This window comes from Mustela nigripes, chromosome 4, assembly GCF_022355385.1.
Source record: "Mustela nigripes isolate SB6536 chromosome 4, MUSNIG.SB6536, whole genome shotgun sequence".
NCBI classification, from domain to species: domain Eukaryota; kingdom Metazoa; phylum Chordata; class Mammalia; order Carnivora; family Mustelidae; genus Mustela; species Mustela nigripes.
Window position 1 is genome coordinate 85,794,629 of NC_081560.1, and position 21,675 is coordinate 85,816,303.

General features: G+C 40.2%; 1 protein-coding gene across 3 annotated transcripts in view; it reads right to left on the reverse strand.

Moving 5' to 3' along the window:
* The window catches only part of RELN (reelin), a 496,502-nt gene that overhangs the window by 93,553 nt on the left and 381,274 nt on the right, over positions 1–21,675 (reverse strand). For all 3 annotated transcript variants that reach the window (XM_059396996.1, XM_059396995.1, XM_059396994.1), the window contains exons 26-31: positions 19,504–19,675; positions 18,786–18,986; positions 13,714–13,946; positions 4,931–5,088; positions 3,460–3,667; positions 2,056–2,132 (exon numbers count right to left, since the gene is read on the reverse strand). In XM_059396996.1, the coding sequence (XP_059252979.1) occupies positions 2,056–2,132; positions 3,460–3,667; positions 4,931–5,088; positions 13,714–13,946; positions 18,786–18,986; positions 19,504–19,675 (1,049 nt within the window). The remainder of the gene's footprint in view (positions 1–2,055; positions 2,133–3,459; positions 3,668–4,930; positions 5,089–13,713; positions 13,947–18,785; positions 18,987–19,503; positions 19,676–21,675) is intronic.

Here is a 21,675-nt window from a genome sequence, read left to right on the forward strand (position 1 = left end):
ATTTTTGTGGGTCGAGCTTGTAAAAATTTAAATCAGATGATGTTGTCCCCTGGGTTCAAGGCCTTCAGCTGGTGTTCATGACCCTGGACTCACACCCCATCTCCCTACCATAGCTAGCAAGGCCCCACGTGCCTGGGCTCCTGCCCCTCATTCTCCACGAGTCCCAAGCCATACCAGTCTTCCTTTTGTTCTCCGACATCACAATTCTTTTCCACTTCGTGGCCTCTGCTGCTGCTTCTCATTGCAAAACTCTCCCTGGCCTCGTCATGTTGCTGGCTCCTTTCCATCCTTTAGATTTCAATTTAAATGTTACTTTCTCAGTGAGCCCCCCTCCCAGACCGCTTTATCTAGATCACATCTCTCAGCCCACAGCTGTCCATCTCATCAGCTTATTTTTTTCCGTCTAACCATCAATCTAACATCTTGCTTATTCGTGTGTTTTCTGACTCCTCTCACTAGGAGCGAAGTGCCCTTTGAGGCCTGGTTTTTATCTGCCGTGGTAGGAGGGCCACTCTGGTTCTTCTTCCCCTTTTGGCCTGTGGTGGTTTGGACCTCTAGTCCCCTGTGACACACTCTCTCTTTCCCTCTGCTACATGGCGGGCAACATCCAGGATCTACCCCGCATCCATCCTTGGTGCTAGAAGGAGAACCTCAGAAGAGCCTCGATGAAATGTAGCAGAAAGAAGAAATCTTTCCTTTCCCAACCTATTGAGATTTCGAGGGCTGTTCGTAATAGCTCATCGCCTAGCTCATTGTGACTGCTGTGTCAGACATTTGGGGACACGGTATCCACAGCCTAGAACATGTGTGGCTTAGAGCAGACTCTTGAAGAGACATTTGTTGAAGAGATTAGGGAACACAAAATGGGTCTGTAGAAGTTTCTAGATTGCTGCTTCAGTAAATCAATGATCTGGACAATTACTAGACTAAAAGTACTAACATATTCAGAAAAAGTCATGAAAGCTTTTAGTCAGCAATAATACGGCTGAGGACATGTCCGATCAGTCATTGAGCTCTCAGCAGCTCCACTGATTAACAGGGATTGTTTAGGCCAGCATGTTACACACAGTCATGCCTGAGATAATAACAAACTCAGAAGCTACACAACCGGTCACGTCCCATTCATGAGATCAAGTTTTGGAGGAGGCCCCATCTGAGAAGCCCAGGGGTTTTGTGCTAGGAAAACTCGCCTTCAGAATTCCTTAGGGCATCCCCAGTCTGTAGGGCTCCAGGAGGCTACTAACATATGCTACAAGCCTTTTGCATTTCTTTTAGAACTCAATCACGGAAGCAGAAAATGGCATGGAAGCCTAGAGAAAACAGAGATCTGGGCAAGGAGAGACGCAGGATGTGGGTGGTTAAGGCGTCCATTCTGGAATGAGCTTCTGTAGTTTGAATCCCTGCTCATCCACTTAAGACTACATGATCTTGGCTAGGTTACTTGATCTACCTGTACCTCACTTTCTACATCTGTGAAATAGGACTAATAATACCTTTGGCAAAGAGGTATGATGAAGATGAAATGGATTAACAGATAAAACACTTGGAACAGTACCTTGAATATAATAGGTGCTTAGTAAAATTTAAGGTTTATCACTGCCAAGAATTGTTCCTTCTACCAAAGGATGCTAGTACCCCCAGAACCTTTATGGGCACGAAGTAGAGTCTGATGTGCGTTCAGTAATGCCCTTGCAAACAAGCTTCTAGCCCCACACTAAATGTAAAAGGTTCTACTATTTTTTTTCTCCTTATTGAAAGTTATAAAGGAACAGCATTCCTTAAAATGAATATACTCTGACCACAAACAAATACTTAGAACAACAACAAAAAAAATATTCTGACATGATCCATAAGCTTTTCCAGTTTAAGGACCTAGATAAGGGGCCTAAAAGATCATGGCTCTATGCAGCTAGTCATTTAATGATGGAGAAGAGAAGAGAAGAGAAGAAATGATTCAGGGTATCTCAGCTTACAAAATCCTGGCCAAACTTTGGGAAGAAAAACGAGTAATCTACCCACAGTAACTATAATTTCTAAGGAAATACAGCAACTTACCTTCATTTCTAGCTCTCGGTTTGATGCAGGTAATCCCTGAAGTTTTGCTCCCTATTTGTATATAAAACTGAACGAGTCTGTAAGGGAGGAGGGGAGAAACTCCAGTTTACTTACAAATAGAGAAGAAGAAATTGAACTTTTGCATTTTGACACATTAAAAAAAAGCTTCTATAATTCCAAAATAGTACGTTTAAGCACCAATGGCATATGAGAAGTAGAAACTACATAGATTATATAGCGACCTAATTCTGTAACCATTTTAGAAGTGGTTACTTATTAACCACTAATTTTATACTATAATAATGATTTAAACAAAAAGAAACAGCTGAATTTTACTTCAATGTGAACTTTGATGTAATTGAGCGTAATCATGGAAATGCTCATTCCTTAGATTGAGATAATACTGTTCTTGGAAATTCAGGATGAGGAAAAATCTAACCTTATGTTACATTAGTTTAGGGACACATAATTATCTATAGTACTGATTTAGAGTCAGAGGTTTAATTTTTCACAGCTGAGGGGCACCTGGGTGGCTTAGTGGGTTAAGTCTCTGCCTTTGGCTTGAGTCATGATCTCAGGGTCCTGGGATCGAGCTCTGCATCGGGCTCTCTGCTCGGCGGGGAGCCTGCTCCCCGCCCCCTCTCTGCCTACTTGTGATCTCTCTCTCTCTGTCAAATAAATAAAATCTTAAAAAAATTTTTTTTTCACAGCTGATACTCAGTGTGATGTAAATTAAGCCTCAGTCCATAGTAAACCAACAGAGAGGGCCTATGCAATAGTTGCTCCTCTGAGAGAACGCAGAAGGAAGGGGAAAGATATCAAAGGCAGAAATAAAACAGGACATAGAACTCCAGACTTTAGTGATGACAAGTCTAGAAGTTCCAAATAGTTCTTCAGTTTCTTTTCTTCTGATTCTCAAATATTTTAACTGACAATAATGAGAAAAGCACAGTTTCATTTTAGGCGTGATACGATTTCATTTGACCTTAAAACCAAGCATTTATTTATTTTACCAGCAGGTGTCAGTGTAGGTATTTAAAATTTCTGGAGCAGTTTTTAATAAATGAATACATAAAGTTTCAATCAATGGAACACATCATTCTTGGACACAGAATTTAAAGTTGAAGCTATAAGCATAAAAGCAAACACTCTTCATAGTAACACAGAACTTTAGAAAACCAAGCAGACATACTTTAGACAGACTTTGGCGATGTAATGAATTGTGGTTTTGCAGAAACTAATGCATTATGCTATTTAAGTTATGCTGCATTTTTTTACATATCAGAATGTATATAGAGAAACCTTGGATTATGTAAATCCTCAATAACAGTACAAAGAGTTTTAAGTTAGACCAAAGGCATGGTAAATACTATGTTCATGGAGAAGTATACAAATAAACTCTACCTGATATTCCTGGTGTCCAGAGGGACAGTCCTTGCTTCCCTTTTCCCGGGGCCATTGAAGTAGAGAGATTTGCCATCATTAAGTGTCCCACAGCCAGTTCCAACCTGGCCCCCAGTTATTTTGTACCACAGAGGGCTGAGCTTCCCCTCAAATCTATCGAACATCTCACTGTGATTAGGGACATTAGACACACAGGTACCTTGCGCGGCTTCCGAGAAAAGAAATACATAGGAGAGAGAGGCTTTGTTGAAACTGTTACATGTAAGAAGGTACAGTCAGAACATGGGCTAAGAAAGCATTTTCACAGGTGTTAGGGGCACACGAAACCACATGGAAGTCTGTATCCCACAATTGCCTGTCTGAAATACAGCCACCGCTACCATCACCAAAAACATTATTCCACCTCTGTAATTTTTTATTCATGTGTAAAGAGACAGTAGGAAACACACATTTCCATGGTTCTTGTTACCAAGAGGAGGTGGGCAAACTGAAAAATAGATTTTGTTCATCATAAAATTTGCTCCTTTGTTGTCCCTCTATCAGAGGATCAATAAGGAGAGTTAATCCCTGACTTAAAAAAAAAATACCCTGAAACCATGAGTGGCAGTACTCCCCACAGAAGGCCTGCAACGACATATGTTTGTCTTCGGTCACAAGCCAGATGAAGAGCAGAGAGCTGAAACTCTGGGAATCATCCTTTTGAAGTTGTCTCTAGGAAAAACTCTAAACAAAATTTTGAAGCTTATAACATTTTCTTCAATTTTACTCTTTAATCTCAGTTCCCTTTTTATTTTTGCTTGTAGCAATAGCCAAGGGTGACTGTGGTCAGAAAATCTCTCTCTTGTAAAGTTTTCTTTTGGCAGCCTTGGATTTATCATTTCAGGCACTGACTTTTACTCTGCATGTGTAAAATTACAGTTCTTATAAAAAGCAATGTAAAGAGCACAGAGAGTCCCTTGCAGCCAGTGGTCAAGGAAGAGCTTAGGTCTGAGTGTTAGAGAATGACTTGCCAGAGTCTGAAGCCTGGCTTTAGCAACTCCTCGCTGTGTGCCTTGGGAGAGGTACTAAGCCTCTCTTTGCCTCAGTTTCCTCAAACATAAACAAGAAAATAACAGTATGTACTATGGAACAGGGTTTTTGTTAGAATTCAGTGAGATGATATAAAATGCACTTACTACTTATAGTGCCTGCATAAAGTAGAGCTGAAAGCAATGTTAACTATTACCACTATTACTAATAAATTAATATCTTTTAGGGAGTGAAACTGGTGTTACCTTGTATTTTTTTCCTTAGGTAACTCAAAACTATAAAATATCTCTCAGCACCTCCAATGCCTGGGTGGCAAATTCCTACTAGGACTTAAAGAAGAATCATCTTGGAATATATTTCCTTGGAAGAAGCAACATGAAAGGCAGTAACTAGAGATGAATATTTTACAAACAAACCATCAGACACATGCCTGCAGCCTTACCGGTGTACCCCAGGTCACAGAAACACACCCCTGACACACAGTCTCCGTGGCCACTGCAGTAACTGGGACAAGGCTCAGATATATATACTCCATCCAAACCAAAGGGAGGCACGTTCTTCTGTGAGCTGCTCTCCTGAATCCATCGGAATCTGGTTTTACTGTTGGGGAAAACAACACATGTTTCTCTTACACCAATACCACATGCAAAAACACTGAAACAGAGCAGTTCAGAAAAATTTAAGAAAGGTTTCGTGTTTGACTGGACACTTAATCTTTATAATAAAGTGTCTCTCACAGAGCTTTCTTGAAACTTGTTGATTTCCTCTTCAGCCTTAATGTTTCAACACCCGGAGAAATCAGGTACAAAAGATTATTGACAGCCAGACACCTATTATACATTATAGCTTGTATATGTTCTATCTCACATGCTTTTTTAAAAAAAAATGTATAGACCTTCCTTTTTCTTTTTTTAGATTTATTTTATTTATTTATTTGAGAGAAAAAGCAAAGGGAGAGAGAGAACATGAGCTTGAGGAGGGGCGGTGGGAGAGAGAGAAGCAAACTCTCTGCCAAGCAAGGAGCCTGGCATTGGGCTTGATCCCAGGACCCCGGGATCATGACCCTAGCTGAAGGCAGATGCTTAACTGACTGAACCTCCCAGGCACCCCCCATCTCATATGTTTTTAGTAGTAAAAACCAGAAATGTATTCCTTTTGCATAATTAATATATTACCCTTCCATTGCATTGATTTTATGGGCATTTTCAGAAGAGGCTATTTAGGAATTTCTGAGATAATCAGATAGAATATTCTTTGTTGAGACACATAAAGGGACTCTGGCTATTTGCCACTGACATGATCCTGGCAGGAAAGAGTTAACAAGTTTGTACTGACGGTGCTCCTCCCACCTGTTGCCTTCCTCCTCACCTCCCAACTTCAAATCCCTAAGACTGCTCATTCTACTAGCTCTTAGCAACGAGCTAGGCTGCCAATACTGGTGACTGCCAATGAACAAAAGAGGGACCTGGTCCCAGTGCTTCAAACCTTGGAACACCAGTGGGCTGGGCTGCTGCCCGGTACTTCTTCCCCCACAACAGTCTTGAGGCTGCCAGACTAACTCTGGTCTCAGTGGCTCTCCAGTCTTTGTGAGCCTCTCAGCATATCTCTTTCTTCTCAAATATATGGAAACCTGTGCACATCTCTAATGACACACCTCTTCCTTCTCAGTTCTACTGACAACAAGGAAGGAAGATGGATTAGGTTATCTGGAGTCCAATTAATTTCACTGCCAATATTTATAGACTTTTGAGTGAATCCAGTTTCTTTGTGAACAAGGGTAAAAAATCTTAAAGATTAATGAAGACTGCTTGAGAAAACTATAGACAAAGTTGGTTCCTTCTTCTCTCCATTATTGTGGAAATAATATGGCAGAGTCAGAATGCATTTCTTTCTAGCTCTTCGAATAGCTTTGATTACTTGGCAACCAGAACCATAAACCTGGATTTTTCTTCTTCATTATTCTAAGTTATCTACTCCTGGCAAATTTGCGAAATGTGACCTACAATATTTTTTACTAGGTTCAAGTATTCAGAGACTAATCACTCATTAAGGCAAGTCTTAGCATACATTTGTCAGCATTAAGAAGAAGGTGAACACATCTTCAACTTTCCTCTACCCCTAAGTTCTCCCATTTGGATCAGATGAGAGTATCTCTATCAGCTGCCCTCCTTCATGAGAGAAGTGGGCTCTGGTTGAGGCCCAGAAGCTTTCAGAAGGTTGAAGAATCCCACTTTTAGGTAGAATTCTAGAAGCTTTGGTAATTTGATAATGAAGAAGAGCAAGTGAAACCCTTTGACTCATCTCTGTTTTTTGAGGTCCCCATAATTTTCATAACAATGAAAGAATCAGGATCTGGTGTAGTCGGACCAAGGAGGCACCCCCAAGTCTAAGGTTCCTATAGACCCAAGAAGCAGAGTTTGCAGTTAGATATTTGAGAATGTGAAAGACCTCAGGAGCTGAGCTTTAAAGAATCTATTTTTAAATAAAGAAAAAAAGAACAGGGCAAATCAAAGTGATGAGTTATTGGTTAACAGGGCGAGTCCTGGACATGATGAATCATAGCAAGGAGTCCTAGCTGAGAGCCCACATTTCAAAGTAAAAGGGCAAGAGATTGTATCTAAAGGGGTACAATCTTTTAATATCTGCTAGATGTTTTTTAGTTTTTTTGTTTTGTTTTGTTTTTACGATTTTATTTGTTTGACACAGAGAGAGATAGTGAGAAGGGGAACACACGCAAGGGGACTGTGAGAAGGAGAAGAATGCCTCCTGCTGATCAGGGAGCCCAATGTGGAGCTCAATCCCAGGACCCTGGGATGATGACCTGCAATGAAGGCAGACGCTTAATGACTGAGCTACCCAGGCACCCCTAGATGGTTTTTAGTTAGTAGGTGCAAATCAAAGCAAGAAAGTTTTTACCCATCATGACATAGGCAACTTTTGCTTCATTTAAATTTTTCCCAGTTATGTCTGGTTCCTGATGCCTACTGCTGCCTGTCCTACTCTCCCTTGCACTGTTTTGGAATTGAGCACAAATAATTCAGAAACTGAGGGTTGCTGGAATAAGAGGAAGAACTAGTAAGAGATTCACTAAAGAAAAAAACTGTAGACATGGAGAGACCATCAGAAGAAGTAGGCCCAAGTGAGGTGGGTGCTTGACTTCTTCCCTGAAAAAACAAGTGGTTTCTGATGGTTAAAGTTATCGTGCCTGTTTCTTGAAATGTCTTCTAATTCCTTGCTTAAGAGCTATTTTTTATAATAGAATACTTTTCATCAAACTGTTTCTGAATCTTTGCTTGAAAACCTCTTCTTATACCAGCAAAAATCTACTGTGCTTGGGATCCTACATGCTCCTAATTTAAACACTATGTTACAAGAGACCCGGCATGCAGGGAATTTCCTGACTCCGCACCATGAATTCATCATTCTCTCTACATTGGGATATTTGCTGCTCACTACTGGAATGGCTTTGTTAACTGAAGACTGAATAACTTTTATCCTTGGACTAGTTCTTTTCTGGGTACTCATACTCCACACAGGAACAGTATGGTGGAACAATGGAGAAGGCTAGTCAAAGACAAGCAAAGTATGATGCTGTCCACTTACAGAATGAACCTCCAACTGAATCTAGCTGCAGGAACCAGAATGAGTCTGTTATCCATTCCCGTGTGCAGAACCAGGCCTCAAGTGTATCTTACCTTTATTTACTTTTCTTAAACATGAAATAACATGTAATTTTCAAGCTATAGCAACAACAACAAGAAGTGGGCCAAAATTGAGCTAATAAGCATGTTAGATTCCATATAGTTTGTCCTTCCTAAAGTAGAAGAGATGAAGTCTTAAAATTATTAATGCTATTAATGTGTGTGTGCCCATGTGTGCACGTGAAATCTGTGCCTTTTCAGGGAGATACAGCAGAATGCAGAAGAATGTTTTTTTGCTGAACGGCACTGAATTTATTTTGGAAAACACATTTTAAAAAGGGAGGTATCAAAAAAAAAAAAAGGGAGGTATCTTCACTGTAGGTCATCACCTACTTTTGGTCCTTATTCCTCATTCAGGATCCCTTCATTCAACTGGCATTTACGAAGTGTGTCTGGCACACCAGGCATAGTGCTAGGGCAAGGTGTAGGATGGCAAGCAAAACCCAGCACAGTTCCTGCCATCACGAAGCCTGAATTCAAGTGAGGAAACACATTATTCAAACCCCGAACAAAGAAATGTCCATGTGCAACCCTGTTTACTACTGTGATTGAGAAGGACATAATGCTAGAAGAGCATCTTTCACCTGACAGGAAGGATCGAAGGAGATGAGGATTGGGGAAAAGATGAGTTTAATTTTACATAATTTTACTAGATATAAACCACAGTGGGGCTTGACCATTCAAATCATTGAACAAAACTTCCCCTTTGTCTTGCTTTCCCAGATGAGGAAGAAGTTTTAGAAGATAAGACTATATCTGACTCCTTTCCCAATTACTTTTGTTCACAGGATGCCTGAGTGACCAGGAGAATAGGATTCTATACCTTCCCCTTCCACCATCACACCTGAGAGTACTGTTGTACTGACCTCTCCAACCAAGAAGATTCCTGTGAACCTGCTTGTCCTGTGGAGAGGCGCACAGGTGATAGTGGCCATGGAGGAGATATTCTGCTGAACGCTAAACAACTGTGTTTCTAGCACATTCTCCCTTACTGTGCCCCCCACCCCGGCCCCAGAGATACCAACATTTTGCATTCTGCACAGGGAATTTACAGCAGGCTGCGTGACAAGACATATTGTATTGCCAGAATGTTGCTGAGTGTCAGGGATACACCAGGTTATATCTACAGCCACCAAAGTCTCTCCTTTGAAGGTAAGAACTAAGGTAATGAGTACAAGGACAGAATGCCCCTTTGAGAAAACCACCTTAGAATTGTTTGTGAGAGAGTAATGTTCTAGTAACTATTATAAGCACGCTGCCTCATGGCAAAATAGCTCCCAATTTTAACAATTTTCACACTTAGAATTCTCAGCTTTCCAACCCTGCATTTGGAGATAGCAGAGCTGAACATATTGCAGAAGAAACAACAACCGCTCTCAAAGTGGAAACATATTTACTACTCTTCAGTAGAGAGCTCTTTGTCATGGATGCCACTAGCCAGCTGGCTGGATGGTGTTCAAATCAGCCAGGAAGCTGGACTCTAATGAAGACTATTTCTTCTTCCCAGGGCTGAGGTCCAAGACAATATGGATACATTGGAAGCCTCAAAATATTGGCTCACTTTGCAATATTAAGGAAAACCTTTTAGTTCTCATATATAGCTTTACCACTACTTTCATAGCAATGTCTTGTAGTTCCCTGATATTCCATCATTGCAGGAAATATACACCCCGAGCTGTGCGCCAGGTTCAAGGCATGCTGCACCCTCTATATGGAAGAGCTGTAGTTGGGCCAAAGTTTCAGAAAAGCGTCAGAGGAGGCAGTCATCTTGGTGAGGTTTAGAGGGCTGCACTGCTATGTACCCAGCTTGCAATGAGCAGAAAGAAGGATGAGATGGTTATGAGGTTACCAACACAGATAAATTCTCATGGCAAAGGAAAGACGCCTCAGACGTCTTTACCTACAAAGCAGAGGTAATAGCTGGGAAGAACAACAGATTAGGGAACCACTCCTAAGGAGTAGAATTTAATCAAGGCAACGTTCTTGTCTTGGACATTGCTCATGCAGGGGGGAGTCCTAGTAACAAGTATCTTTTTTAAAAAAAGATTTTATTTATTTATTTGAGAGAGAGAGAGAGAGAGAATGAGAATGAGAGGAGAGAAGCAGTCTCCTCACAGAGCTGGGAGCCCGATGCGGGACTCGATCCCGGCACTCCGGGATCATGACCTGGGCCAAAGGCAGTAGCCCAACCAACTGAGCCACCCAGGTGCCCTAATAATAAGTATCTTAATGGCTTTTAGTATTCCTATTGGCCAGTGGCTGTTGCATTTCCTATTCCCCACCCCTCAATTTTTTTTGAGTGGAAGTATCTATTGTCATCAACCTGTCAGTATCTCACCACTGTACGTAGGATATGGATTATTGTCTTTTTTAGTTCATAGGCCTCTAGATCATGAGAAGCCCTATCCAGGCCATAGCCTGACCTGATAGAGATCACGAGATCAGTGACTTAGTGCCTGATACTGTAATGGGATGACACTTGGCAGGTCTTGGGAGAAAAGTGAATTGAATATATCTGGCCGTGGGAGATGTGAGTCACTGGAGGTAGGACAGATTATCATAGATTGTGACAATAATGCCCCCCAGTGAATTACACATCTCCTCATTTATTTGTTCCTTGGTAGTCTGACTTTTCTGCACTTCCTGTCAAAAAGGGGAGTCTGTTTTACCACATTCTGAATCTAGAGTGGCCTTGTGACTTGCTTTGACCAATAGCATGTGGCAAATAAGATACTTTTACTTCTGTTTTCTTAGAATTCTAGAAATACCAACTGCGATAAATACTGGGCTAAAGACGACACAGAGAGAAAGGTCCTGCTGGGCCCAAACACTAACTAACCCTCTGACTAAATACAGTTCCATGATGGAGCCCAGACAGAGCTGTGGCACGACCACCCAGATAATCCACAAAACCACAAGAAAGTCAATCACTTGTTGCTTTTGTTTGGAGAGATAAGATTTGGAGACCGGTGGCATAGTAATAGATAACTGTACATATATCATCCTAGGCGGCTGTACTTGGTAATATAAACAAGGAGTAGGATGATTTTTTGAAAAGTAACCTATCTGAGCAACTTGGTGGCACAGTCAGTTAAGCATCCAACTCTTGCTTTTGGCACAGGTCATGATCTCGGGGGTTGTGATCTCAGAGTTGTGACCTCTAGCCCTGAGTCAGTCTCAGCACTTAGCGGGGAGTCTGTCTGGGATACTCTCTCTCCTCCTCCCTCTCCCACTGCTCCTTCCCCTGCTTGAGATCGTTCTGTCTCTCTCTAAAATAAATAAAATAAACTCAGGGCGCCTGGGTGGCTCAGTGGGTTAAAGCCTCTGCCTTCAGTTCAGGTCATGATCCCAGGGTCCTGGGATTGAGCCCCACATCAGGCTCTCTGCTGGCTGGGGAGCCTGCTTCCTCCTCCCTTTCTACCTGCTTCTCTGCCTACTTGTGATCTCTCTATGTCAAATAAATAAATAAAATCTTAAATAAATAAATAAATAAATAAACAAACAACCAAACTCAATTTTAAAATTTTTTAAAAAAAAAGTATCTATGCACCCCTGCTTCCTTTTTCCTTCCTCCGGTTAAGAGATGATGAGATCTGGAATGCTGCCTTGGAGCCAGAGATGAGACTGTTGTGCTCAGAACTGCAGACCACCCTGTCGGCTCTGAACCGCTCCCCTCTGGACTGTGATAGGAGAAAGACTTTCTATCTGATTGAAGCCTTGTTAACCATTTGTATCTGTTTTTCTGTTAGAGTAGCTGGGCCTGTATCCTTCCTAAAGCACACTGCAAGTCAAATTCTTACATTTCACCAAAGAAGGCCAACCCAGCAACATCGCCACCATACATCAGTTCATCTGAGTCTCTCTTTAAGATACTGCAAAGAACATTGGGATATAAAGACAAAAAATTACTTAGAAGTGGACTTAGATCCACCAACTGACAAGCTCTTTCCTGGGAATAACTGGTATTTAAAGATTAGGCTTCAAAGTTTAGTAGATTAACCCAGAAATTTGTACATCCTTGACTAAACAAGTTCTCTCCCGATCTGAGAAGTTTGTCTACCAAAGTGTGCGGTGTAATTTTTGAGAGATACACACCTAAGTATGAGGGAAGGAGAGAACATAACCAGCTTCTCTAGCTAGATGATGCACAGTGAGTTTGGTGATCAATTCAGTGAACAATGTCACATCCAGAATGGTTGGAATGGAAGAATTCTATGAATAAAGCAGTCCTCTAGCTTGCTAAGCTGTTACCACTGTCAGGATGAGATCAGTCCTTGTTGACAAACTATCCCCAATCTCAGTGGCTTAACTCAAAACAAGTTTATTTCTTGCTTATGCAAGTATGTTCATTGTAGGCCAGCAAGGAAGCCTGCTTATTGTAGACAGTGACCCAGACTGATAAATATTACATCTCCAAACACGCTTTCAGAAGGTAGAGAACACGGCAAAATGCACACGGGCTCTCAAAAATCACACATTTCATTACCATTTACATTTTATTAGGCCATGTCAAACTTTAAAAGGTGTGAGGAAAATATAAATCCTTCTATATTCCAGCAAGGAAGCAAGCTGGAAATACTGCTGAATGGCACTAATGAATATTCCAAGCATATATTAAGCCGTGACCAGAAAGCTGTATAAGTAGATTTGTACATCTAGGCTCTGCAGAAATGCTTTCACTTAGTCACAATTTAATGCTACATTCTGGGATTCAATTAAGAAGTGTCCACTTGAAGAATGTTTCTTTATTTTTCATAAAATGATAGAGTTAAAAATCCTGGTCTCTGTGTTAGCTACTTTACTTGCCTTAAGGATACCTATGCATGCTATACATTTATTCTAGAATAAATGGAATGGAGAATGGAGATGGAAAAAAGTTGTATATTTTTTCTTAAAAATCAGAATGTATTTTTTTCTTTTTACTCAAACATGAGAACTAAATGACCCTGCATTTTCTCCCTTTGTCTTAGCTGCTAGAAAACTGGGTTAAATTTATTGCCCTATTAATGAAACTAATTCACTTCAAGTTTTTTTTATCCATTTATCTCATTTCTCTGTCAACTAATTTTTAATCTTTCTATTATTTTAATAGTCATTTAAAGGGATCTTTTATATTGCAAGATATCTCAAATTGTCCACACAGGGAAGCATTAAATTATCCAAAATCTCTAGAAAGTCAAAGTCAGAGATTATAATGACTTGCTATTCTCTTAGACTTTAACATCTTTTGTTCACTACCGCAATCCCAATGCCCAGACTGGTGCTCACTAAATATCTGTTGAGTGGATGAATCAATGAGCAAGTTTGTTTGCCAAGCACACAGGGCTGTATGTGCACAGACACCAATGCACACACCCTGACGTTGGGAATTTTGCCCCAGGGCTTTTTCCCTCAAGAGTCCTTTAGTGACTAGATATAGCTAGCCTCTATAAACTCTTGTAGGCTACCGAAATGATGATATTGAGATAAATTTCTGCTCCCAAGAAAGAATGCCTATGGCATGTAATAAGAATGTTCACTTTACCTGGATGCGAGAGACCTTGGAATGACAATGGTGATTCTTGTCCATTCCTCAAAGTCCCCCGTGTGATACACGGTGGGCTCGCTTAGTTCTCTGGAGTTGCCCTCACATCCTTTGCCGGCAGAAGCTGGGTAACAGCCTTCTTTGACCAGAAACCAGGACATACCCGCATCATGAGAGTACTGAAGAAGAACGGGGGCAGCACTGCTGAACTGATTGGCACAGCCTATGTTTAGCTGTCAAAAGGAAAGACAGGATTAGACAAGGTTTTGGTTCCAAGTTAGCACTCAACACATTAGGTGCTACAGCAGACAAGGCTCTTGCTACGGAGTCTGCCTTATATTGACAATGATAAGACTTTCAGCTCCATTCCAACAAAGATCCTTCCACGGGTTCTAGAAATCTTTAGGTGACCAAGAGATGCTTTTTAATGAAATGCTCAGCCAGTTGCCATTTGTGGATTTCTTGGGATTACAGGAGTAAAAGTGGAAGCATACTATCTATGATGTTAGAGCCAGGGATAAAATCCAAGAAGCCAAGAAATGGTTTTCTTCTCTTATTCCAGGCATATAAACAGAGGGAAGCAGAAGATGAAGAGCTATTCTTTTCAGGACAAGAAGGTAACCTGAAGAGAGGGCTATCTTCCCTGCTTTCAGTGGAACAAGTGTCTTTACTCTATTTTCTTGCCAAAACTCAGTAAGAAAGCATTGCCACCTTAGATCAAAGAGCTAAGTTTTTGCCACTGCATCAAAAAACCAAAATGATCCAGAAATAGAACTACTATTGTTCTGTGTACTCATGTAGTGGAATGTCATCATAGAATTAACAATGTGAAAAAAATTTGGAAAAAAAAAAGAAAAGAAATAACTTAAATCCGAATACCCTAGCATAAGTGTTTTTATTTTTTCTATTTTCTCTTCTAAATTTTAGAAAGAAGTATGTATTTTGGTCATGTAGTTGAAGTTATCACACGTCTAGAGCTTTCCTTCTACTTTCTATTTAACCTGTTATTTTATTATTATATGTAGCATTGCAAAGAATGTATATTTTTTTCTTCAGTTGATCCATTATCACCAGATAAATTTCTGACAATAGTATCACTGAGTGAAAATGTAGAAACACTTAAAATTTTTTATTTGTATGTGTTCATTTTTAATCAGCTGGGTTCAAATGAATCAGTTTTTACCACACCTTTGAATATTATTTGAGTTTAAAACAGTTTTTTTCTAAATTGGTAAATGTATAAATGATTTTATTACTGTTTTAGTTGACATTTTTTTGGTAATTACAAATGTCAAGCTCTTTTCCTGGTATTTATTTAATTATCTGCCATCTTATATGAATAACCCATTCATATCTTATTTCATTTGTTGGTGGGAGCCACCATAGAATTTTATTGTTTAGACTATAGATAAGAACAGTAGAATTATATAGAAAAAACCACTGAAGTAACCACTCAAAGGAACATGATAATGGCTGGAGAATAAAGGATCAAATCAAAGTTAAGGGCCGTAGGCAAATAATATTGGCCCAGAGCTCAAGAGATCAACCAGTTCATCCCTGTGACTGTTGGCAGCTTGATCCAGTCTATCAAAAGAAGATTCTCTCTTTTCCTTATTCCGATACCCACAGCTAGAAAGCATCTCTCAGAAGAGTTTGTAACTGGGTTTGTAGAAATTTTATTGTGATACGTTTATCTAAGTTTATATAGTTCAATGTCAACAATATAAGCAAAGACTTGACAATCTCCGACGCGTGATTAAACTCGTCTAACACAAATTCCTTTTTACTCGTAAGTAAGCATAGCTTTCGGTTGGTGTGTGCTGACAGTAATTACAACAGACACACACAGTGAGCTTTTTCTCATAGGCCTCTTATGACTGCTGTTGTTTCTAAAGTAGGCAAGTCTCAGGAACCTTCAGTTCTTGACAAGTCTTTGCCTTTTTTAATTGATCATTTAGCCTGCCTCTTAACTGTCAGTGTTTTCTAGTATTCAATTCTGGCTTTCTTAGAATCTTTTTAGTCTGTACATGCTCCCAAATCTCTTTCACAATCATTATTTCAAATCCCTTCTGAATATCTGTAACTCCCAGACCGGACCCCTCTTCAGCTCTCTGGAAATGTCTATAACTGATTCCTACGAATTTCCCCTTCAGTGGTCCCCAGTCACGCCTCGTTCCACAGATCCAAGTCTGCTCTCATCATCTGCCACCCTCACACAAATCATTCCTCTGACTGGATCTCTAATCTCAGCGACTGGAGCCAGTGTAGTGTGGGAGTCATTCTCAACTTCATTCTATCATCCATCAGCTCACCAGAGAACATGTTGACTGTGGCCCTTTAACATCTCTCAGGTCCATTTCCTTATTGTTATAATCCCACACAATGCCTTAATCTTCCTTTGATGCCTACTCTAGCATCCTTTGTTTGCTCAGAGTTTATTCCACAGTTGGAGCACCTCTCTCCGCCTCCTCCACTCCCACACCATCTTCTTTATCTTTTACCTGGATCACTGCCATAGCTCTGCCCTTGCCTCTGTCACTGCACTCTCAACACTGTCACTAGGAGGCTTTAAAAGTCAGTCACAGTATGTCACTCTCCTGCCAGCCATTTTACTCAGAGTAGAAGCCCAAGTCTGACCTCCTTTGTGCTACCTGTTCCCTCGTTCTGTATCTTTGTGCTCTAGTCACAGTGGGGCCCTTGTGATTTTCTGAACCTTTCCAAGCACACTACAGATTCAAAGCCTCTGTACTTTTTGTTCCCTGTGCCTGGAACGTGCTTTTCCAGAGAGCTGCAGGAATCACCCTTTTAACTTTTATTTAAAAATTTTTTTCTATTAAGATTTTTTTATTATTTATTTGACAGACAGAGACAGCAAGAGAGGGTATACAAGCAGGGGTAGTGGGAGAGGGAGAAGCTGGCTGCTCACTGAGCAAGGAGCCTGATGTGGGGCTCCATCCCAGGACCCTGGGTTCATGACCTGAGCCGAAGGCAGATGTTGAACAACTGAGCCACCCAGGTGCCCCATCACCCTTTTAACTTTTACAGGTTTCAGTTTAAAAGTCATTTTATTAGTTAGGGGACCTGACCACCCTTTATAAAATAACAGTTCACGCTCTCTATTCCTATTTATTTTCATAGCCTACAACAGACCCTGGTGCATAGTAAAGACTTTATAAATATTTGCTGGATCAGTGAATAAATGTACTTGTTGATTACAGCTTCTCCTCTTGCTAAGTCAACATCCATACTGCCGCCAGGATGATATCTCTAAAACAGGTCTGATTCTTGCACTTAATGGATGAAAAATCTCCCATGACTGATTGCTCTTGGGTTATTGTCCAAGTGCCTTAGCGTATCATATAAAGCCAATTTGGATCAACTTTCTCTCTTACCTCTCTGGCACATACTCCAGGCTCCTGAAAGTTTCCCAATTATCTAGTTGCACTTTCATGTATTTTCATATATTTGCACATTCTGTTCCCTCTAACTGGAATTCTTCCCCCTCTGTTGTTCATCGGGCTAACTCTTTCCATCTCAATCCCTGAGTTTCCATCTCAAGGAAAAGTCTCAAGGAGACTTTCCATCTCAATCCATCCATCCATCCACCCATCCACCCATCCACCCAACCATCCAACCATCCAACCATCCAACCATCCATCCATCCATCCATCCATCGAACAGTTGTTTCTGGAGTACCTGCCAGGCACCATGCCAGGTACTCTCATAGGATCCAGGGTATATTTCTATGACAATACTCCTTTGATAATGACTATTCTTTTTTTCTGGCTCACTTGCTAGTTTCTGAGCTCCTTGAGGGCTAGGGCCATATTTTTCATGTCCATATTCCTAGCAACTAGTGTTTGACAAATGGCATGCGTTGCAAAAAAATGTACCAGCACTGTGTACAAATGACACCAAGTTCTTGTCACAGATTCTAAATAGACATTCATCATCAACTCCCAAGTGAACCATAATAAATATCTACTATCAACTAATAGCCACAATCAGAAGTTTTTTCCTGGTATGATTTGAGAATGGAGATTTTTCTCACGTGTTGTGTGTTCTTACTGGTTAAGTACTTGGAACATTTAATAATGTTTTCTTGACTTAGATTTTCTAAACATCAGAACACCATCTTGCAGACTTTAACGCCTACACTATCATGATTTTGTGACTAATTAAATCAAGAAGGTGTAAAGTGAGAAACAGCACAGTATTCCAGCCAACATATTTGCTATTGCTATTATCCTGTTACCATTTTAAGGCGGTACCAACAAATTAATACCGAGGCACATACTGCTATTAATGGTTTTTTTCACTGTAGTTTAGCGTCAGAATCTAAACAAGGAAGGATAACATTTCAGTAATCATTTTATTTATGACTAACTTCCTTGTTTACAGACCTGTGGAAATTATATTTGAAGAGCTGCCTATAAACATCTGATCTCTTTAGTAATTCCATTTGTAAATTATTTAGCATCTCCATCCTGTCATTACATAAAGACCATGTAGTTGTGTTAGCTCATTAAAACTGCATTACTTTCGACCCCAGAGTTCACCGATGGGATTTTATTATAAACAAAATGAAATTTTGATTAGGCTTCTGAAAAAAAGAGCTTGTCAAAGGAAATACTTGCTATACATGTTGACATGTGATCACAGTGCTGAAAAACAGCAAGCTTTTAAGAGAACGGTGATAATTATGGTACAGCGTTACTAAATCAAAGGAAGGGCAATTGTTTGAAAGTCCTATAGTAAAACCACAAAATAACTCGTAAGTCCAAAAACTCAAACTGAAAAAGAGAACTTCTCTCTTACCATTCAGAAGCATGGGGTTCATTAAGTCACAACAGACTGAAAATCTAAAAGTCAGTTTTCAAACTGACCAGCTTTTCTCCTTGTGGGTAGTGCTAACTTGGGAGCTCTGCTGTTCTAGGACTGTTGAACCTCTGTTCAGGTGGGTCCCTTCCTTCTGAGAGTTGGAAAGATTTGTATCCATTTGATTTCACCTAAGAGTCTGGAAGATATCCTGTTCTTTGACCCACATTGGGAAGAGACCTGTGCATAAATACCTTGAACTGTAGCACATATCCAGGTTTCAAAGTCAAATCTCGAGTTACGGCAAATCGATCCCCGTCTGATTTTCCAAATACCATGGCTGATGGCGTGGCAGAGCAGAAAGTTTCATTTTTAACCATTCCTTCATTAGCCAACATCAACCACACACTCATCTGATTCATTGGGTAATCAAAAGCTGGCTTCTCATAAAAGTTCTAAGAGGAACAATATAGACAAGGCAGAAAGGCAATTGGATAGCTTTGAAAACAACAAAGAAATTTTCAGTTCAAGATATGCAGGTACCATTTGTATTTCCAGAAAAATACAGCAGAATCTCTATATTATTATTATTATTTTTTACTGCCACAGACCTTTTTCCCTGATGATTTAACAACTGAAAATACTATGTCACTGTGTATCTAATTTTATAAACACAGTAATAATCATGGTTGATGTCTTGGCCAGACTTTCTAGGCTTTCACTCCCTCCCTCCCTCCCTTTCTTTCTTTCTATTTATCTATCTATTTATCTATATAATCTGTGAACTGGCAGCATAGAGGGATAACAGAACAATTAAGAGCAAACCAGAAAAGTACAGACACTGAAAATTTAGTTTACTTATAAAACTTAGATTCAAGGGTCAAGCACTGAATCTCTGGGGGAAGTGAGAAGTTCTTGAATCCCATCTACTCACAATCCTGTCTTCTTGGAGCTCAGACATAAGAAAGATACCTGAGGTAAAGTTGGGTTCACAATCGGGATGACCTGCTTTTGCTTCTCTGACAGGATGATGATGTCATCGACTGCCCACTGGTCGTAGCCCTCCCCTGAGAACACAGGCTGCCACCAGCGAAACCTGGTGCAAGGGGTCTTAGCAGCCGCTGGGAGCTCCAGATAGACGAATCTGCACAAAAGCAAATCATTTATGGCTGGGAAAGGAAAAGCTGATTATTAGCAGCTCTTAAAATAGCAAGGGTAGCAACAAGAGAAAGTTTAGTTTTGTTTGATCTCTGGATCGTTTTGAAAGTTGTTTTTTTTTTTTAAAGGTCTTTTTTTTATTTGAGAGGAGAGAGATTGAGAGAAGGAATCAGGAGAGAGAAGCAGACCTGCTGCTGAGCAGGGATGCTGACATGGGGCTCGATCCCAGGACCCTGAGATCGTGACCTGAGGTGAAGGCAGATGCTTAAGCATCTGAGCCACCCAGAGGCCCCCAAATTTTCCAAGTTTAGACACATCAAGAGATTTAAAGTTTTAAGTGACTTTAGTCCTTGTCATATTTATTCCATTTGGAAATGTATCTTTTGGAGGCAAATATTTCTACTAAACTTGATTTATGAACAGTCTTTTGATTACCATGGTATCACGTTTCTAAGAAAAACCTGAAGAAACTGTTCCTTTGTATGTTTTTACATTAAAATAGCATTAATTTTTTTCCAAAGCAGTTCTAACTGTGGGTTAATATGAATTAAAAATGAAACAGAAAATCACCCAAATCTTCTGCCTGGGGTTGACCTCTGTTAATGTTTTGATATATATCATGAAAGCATGTAATCTTTTACATAGGTGAGATATATGTAAAAAATGGTTTTTATTTTAGTTTAAAATTTCATATTATATCATAAACACATTTTCATGTCAGTATATTTCTTTTTTTTATGATTTTATTTGTCACAGAGAGAGAAAGAGAGAGAGCAAGGGTGTACAAGAAGGAGGAGGAGTAGAAGAAGAGGGAGAAGCAGACTCTGCTGAGCAGGGAGCCCAATGCTGGACTTGATCCCAGGACTCTGGGATCATGGCCAGAGGCAAAGGCAGACGCTTAACTGACTGAGCCCCCCAGGCATCCCTAATTATTTTTTAAGATTATTTTACTGTCCATATATTTTCATGACACAGACATACTATTGTCTATTTTACTTTTCTCTGTTATAAATAATTCTGTAATGAAAATCTTTTTTTTTCCTAAAGATTTTATTTATTTATTTGACAGAGAGAGATCACAAGTAGGCAGAGAAAGGCAGGCAGAAGAGAGGGGCAGAGAGCCTGATACGGGGCTCGATTCCATGATCCTGAGGTCATGACCTGGGCCAAAGGGAGAAGCTTGACCTGCTGAGTCACCCAGGTGCCCCTGTAATGAAAATCATTATGCATAAAGCTTTACCTACACCTCGGTTTCTTTCTTTCTTTTTGTTTTTTAAAGATTTTATTTACTTATTTGAGAGAGAGACAGCAAGAGAGGGAACACAAGCAGGGGGAGTGGGAGAGGGAGAAGCAGACTCCCCAATGAGCAGGGAGCCCGATGCAGGGATTGATCCTAGAACCCTGGGATCATGACCTGAGCCGAAGGCAGATGCTTAATGACCAAGCCACCCAGGAGCCCTTCTCAGTTCATTTCTTTAGGGAAGACTCCTAGAAATGGAAGTATCAGAGTGAATGAACTAGTTATGGTTAAGGCTCTTGCTTTTTCCAAATTTCTTCCTGGAAGAGTCCTACTGTTTGCAGAAACACAGGAGAGGACCTGTCCTGCTGCTCTGTGTGTAGACAACACTGGTGTAATCATTGAGAAATGACCACCAGACTGTTGAAAAATGGTCTCTCTTTTAGTGCAACAGAGTTTAGCTATTATTCATGTTTTATTAAACCTCTAGGCTTCCTCTTTTGGAACATCAACTCATTTCTTTTACCCATTTTTTAAGCTCTTCCCAGGAACACCAGCCCTCTGTTGCTCATTATCAGTGGCAAGTATCATCTCAGTTTTTTTTTCTTTCACTGTTTTCTGTTTTCTTTGACAGAGACGTGTTATGTGTGTATGTAGGTTTACGTCTGCAGATAGTGTATTTCTATATGAGCAGCCCTTTCCTCTGTTAATTCTTCTATTGAATTTGTGTTTAGGAAGTTTAAATCTCT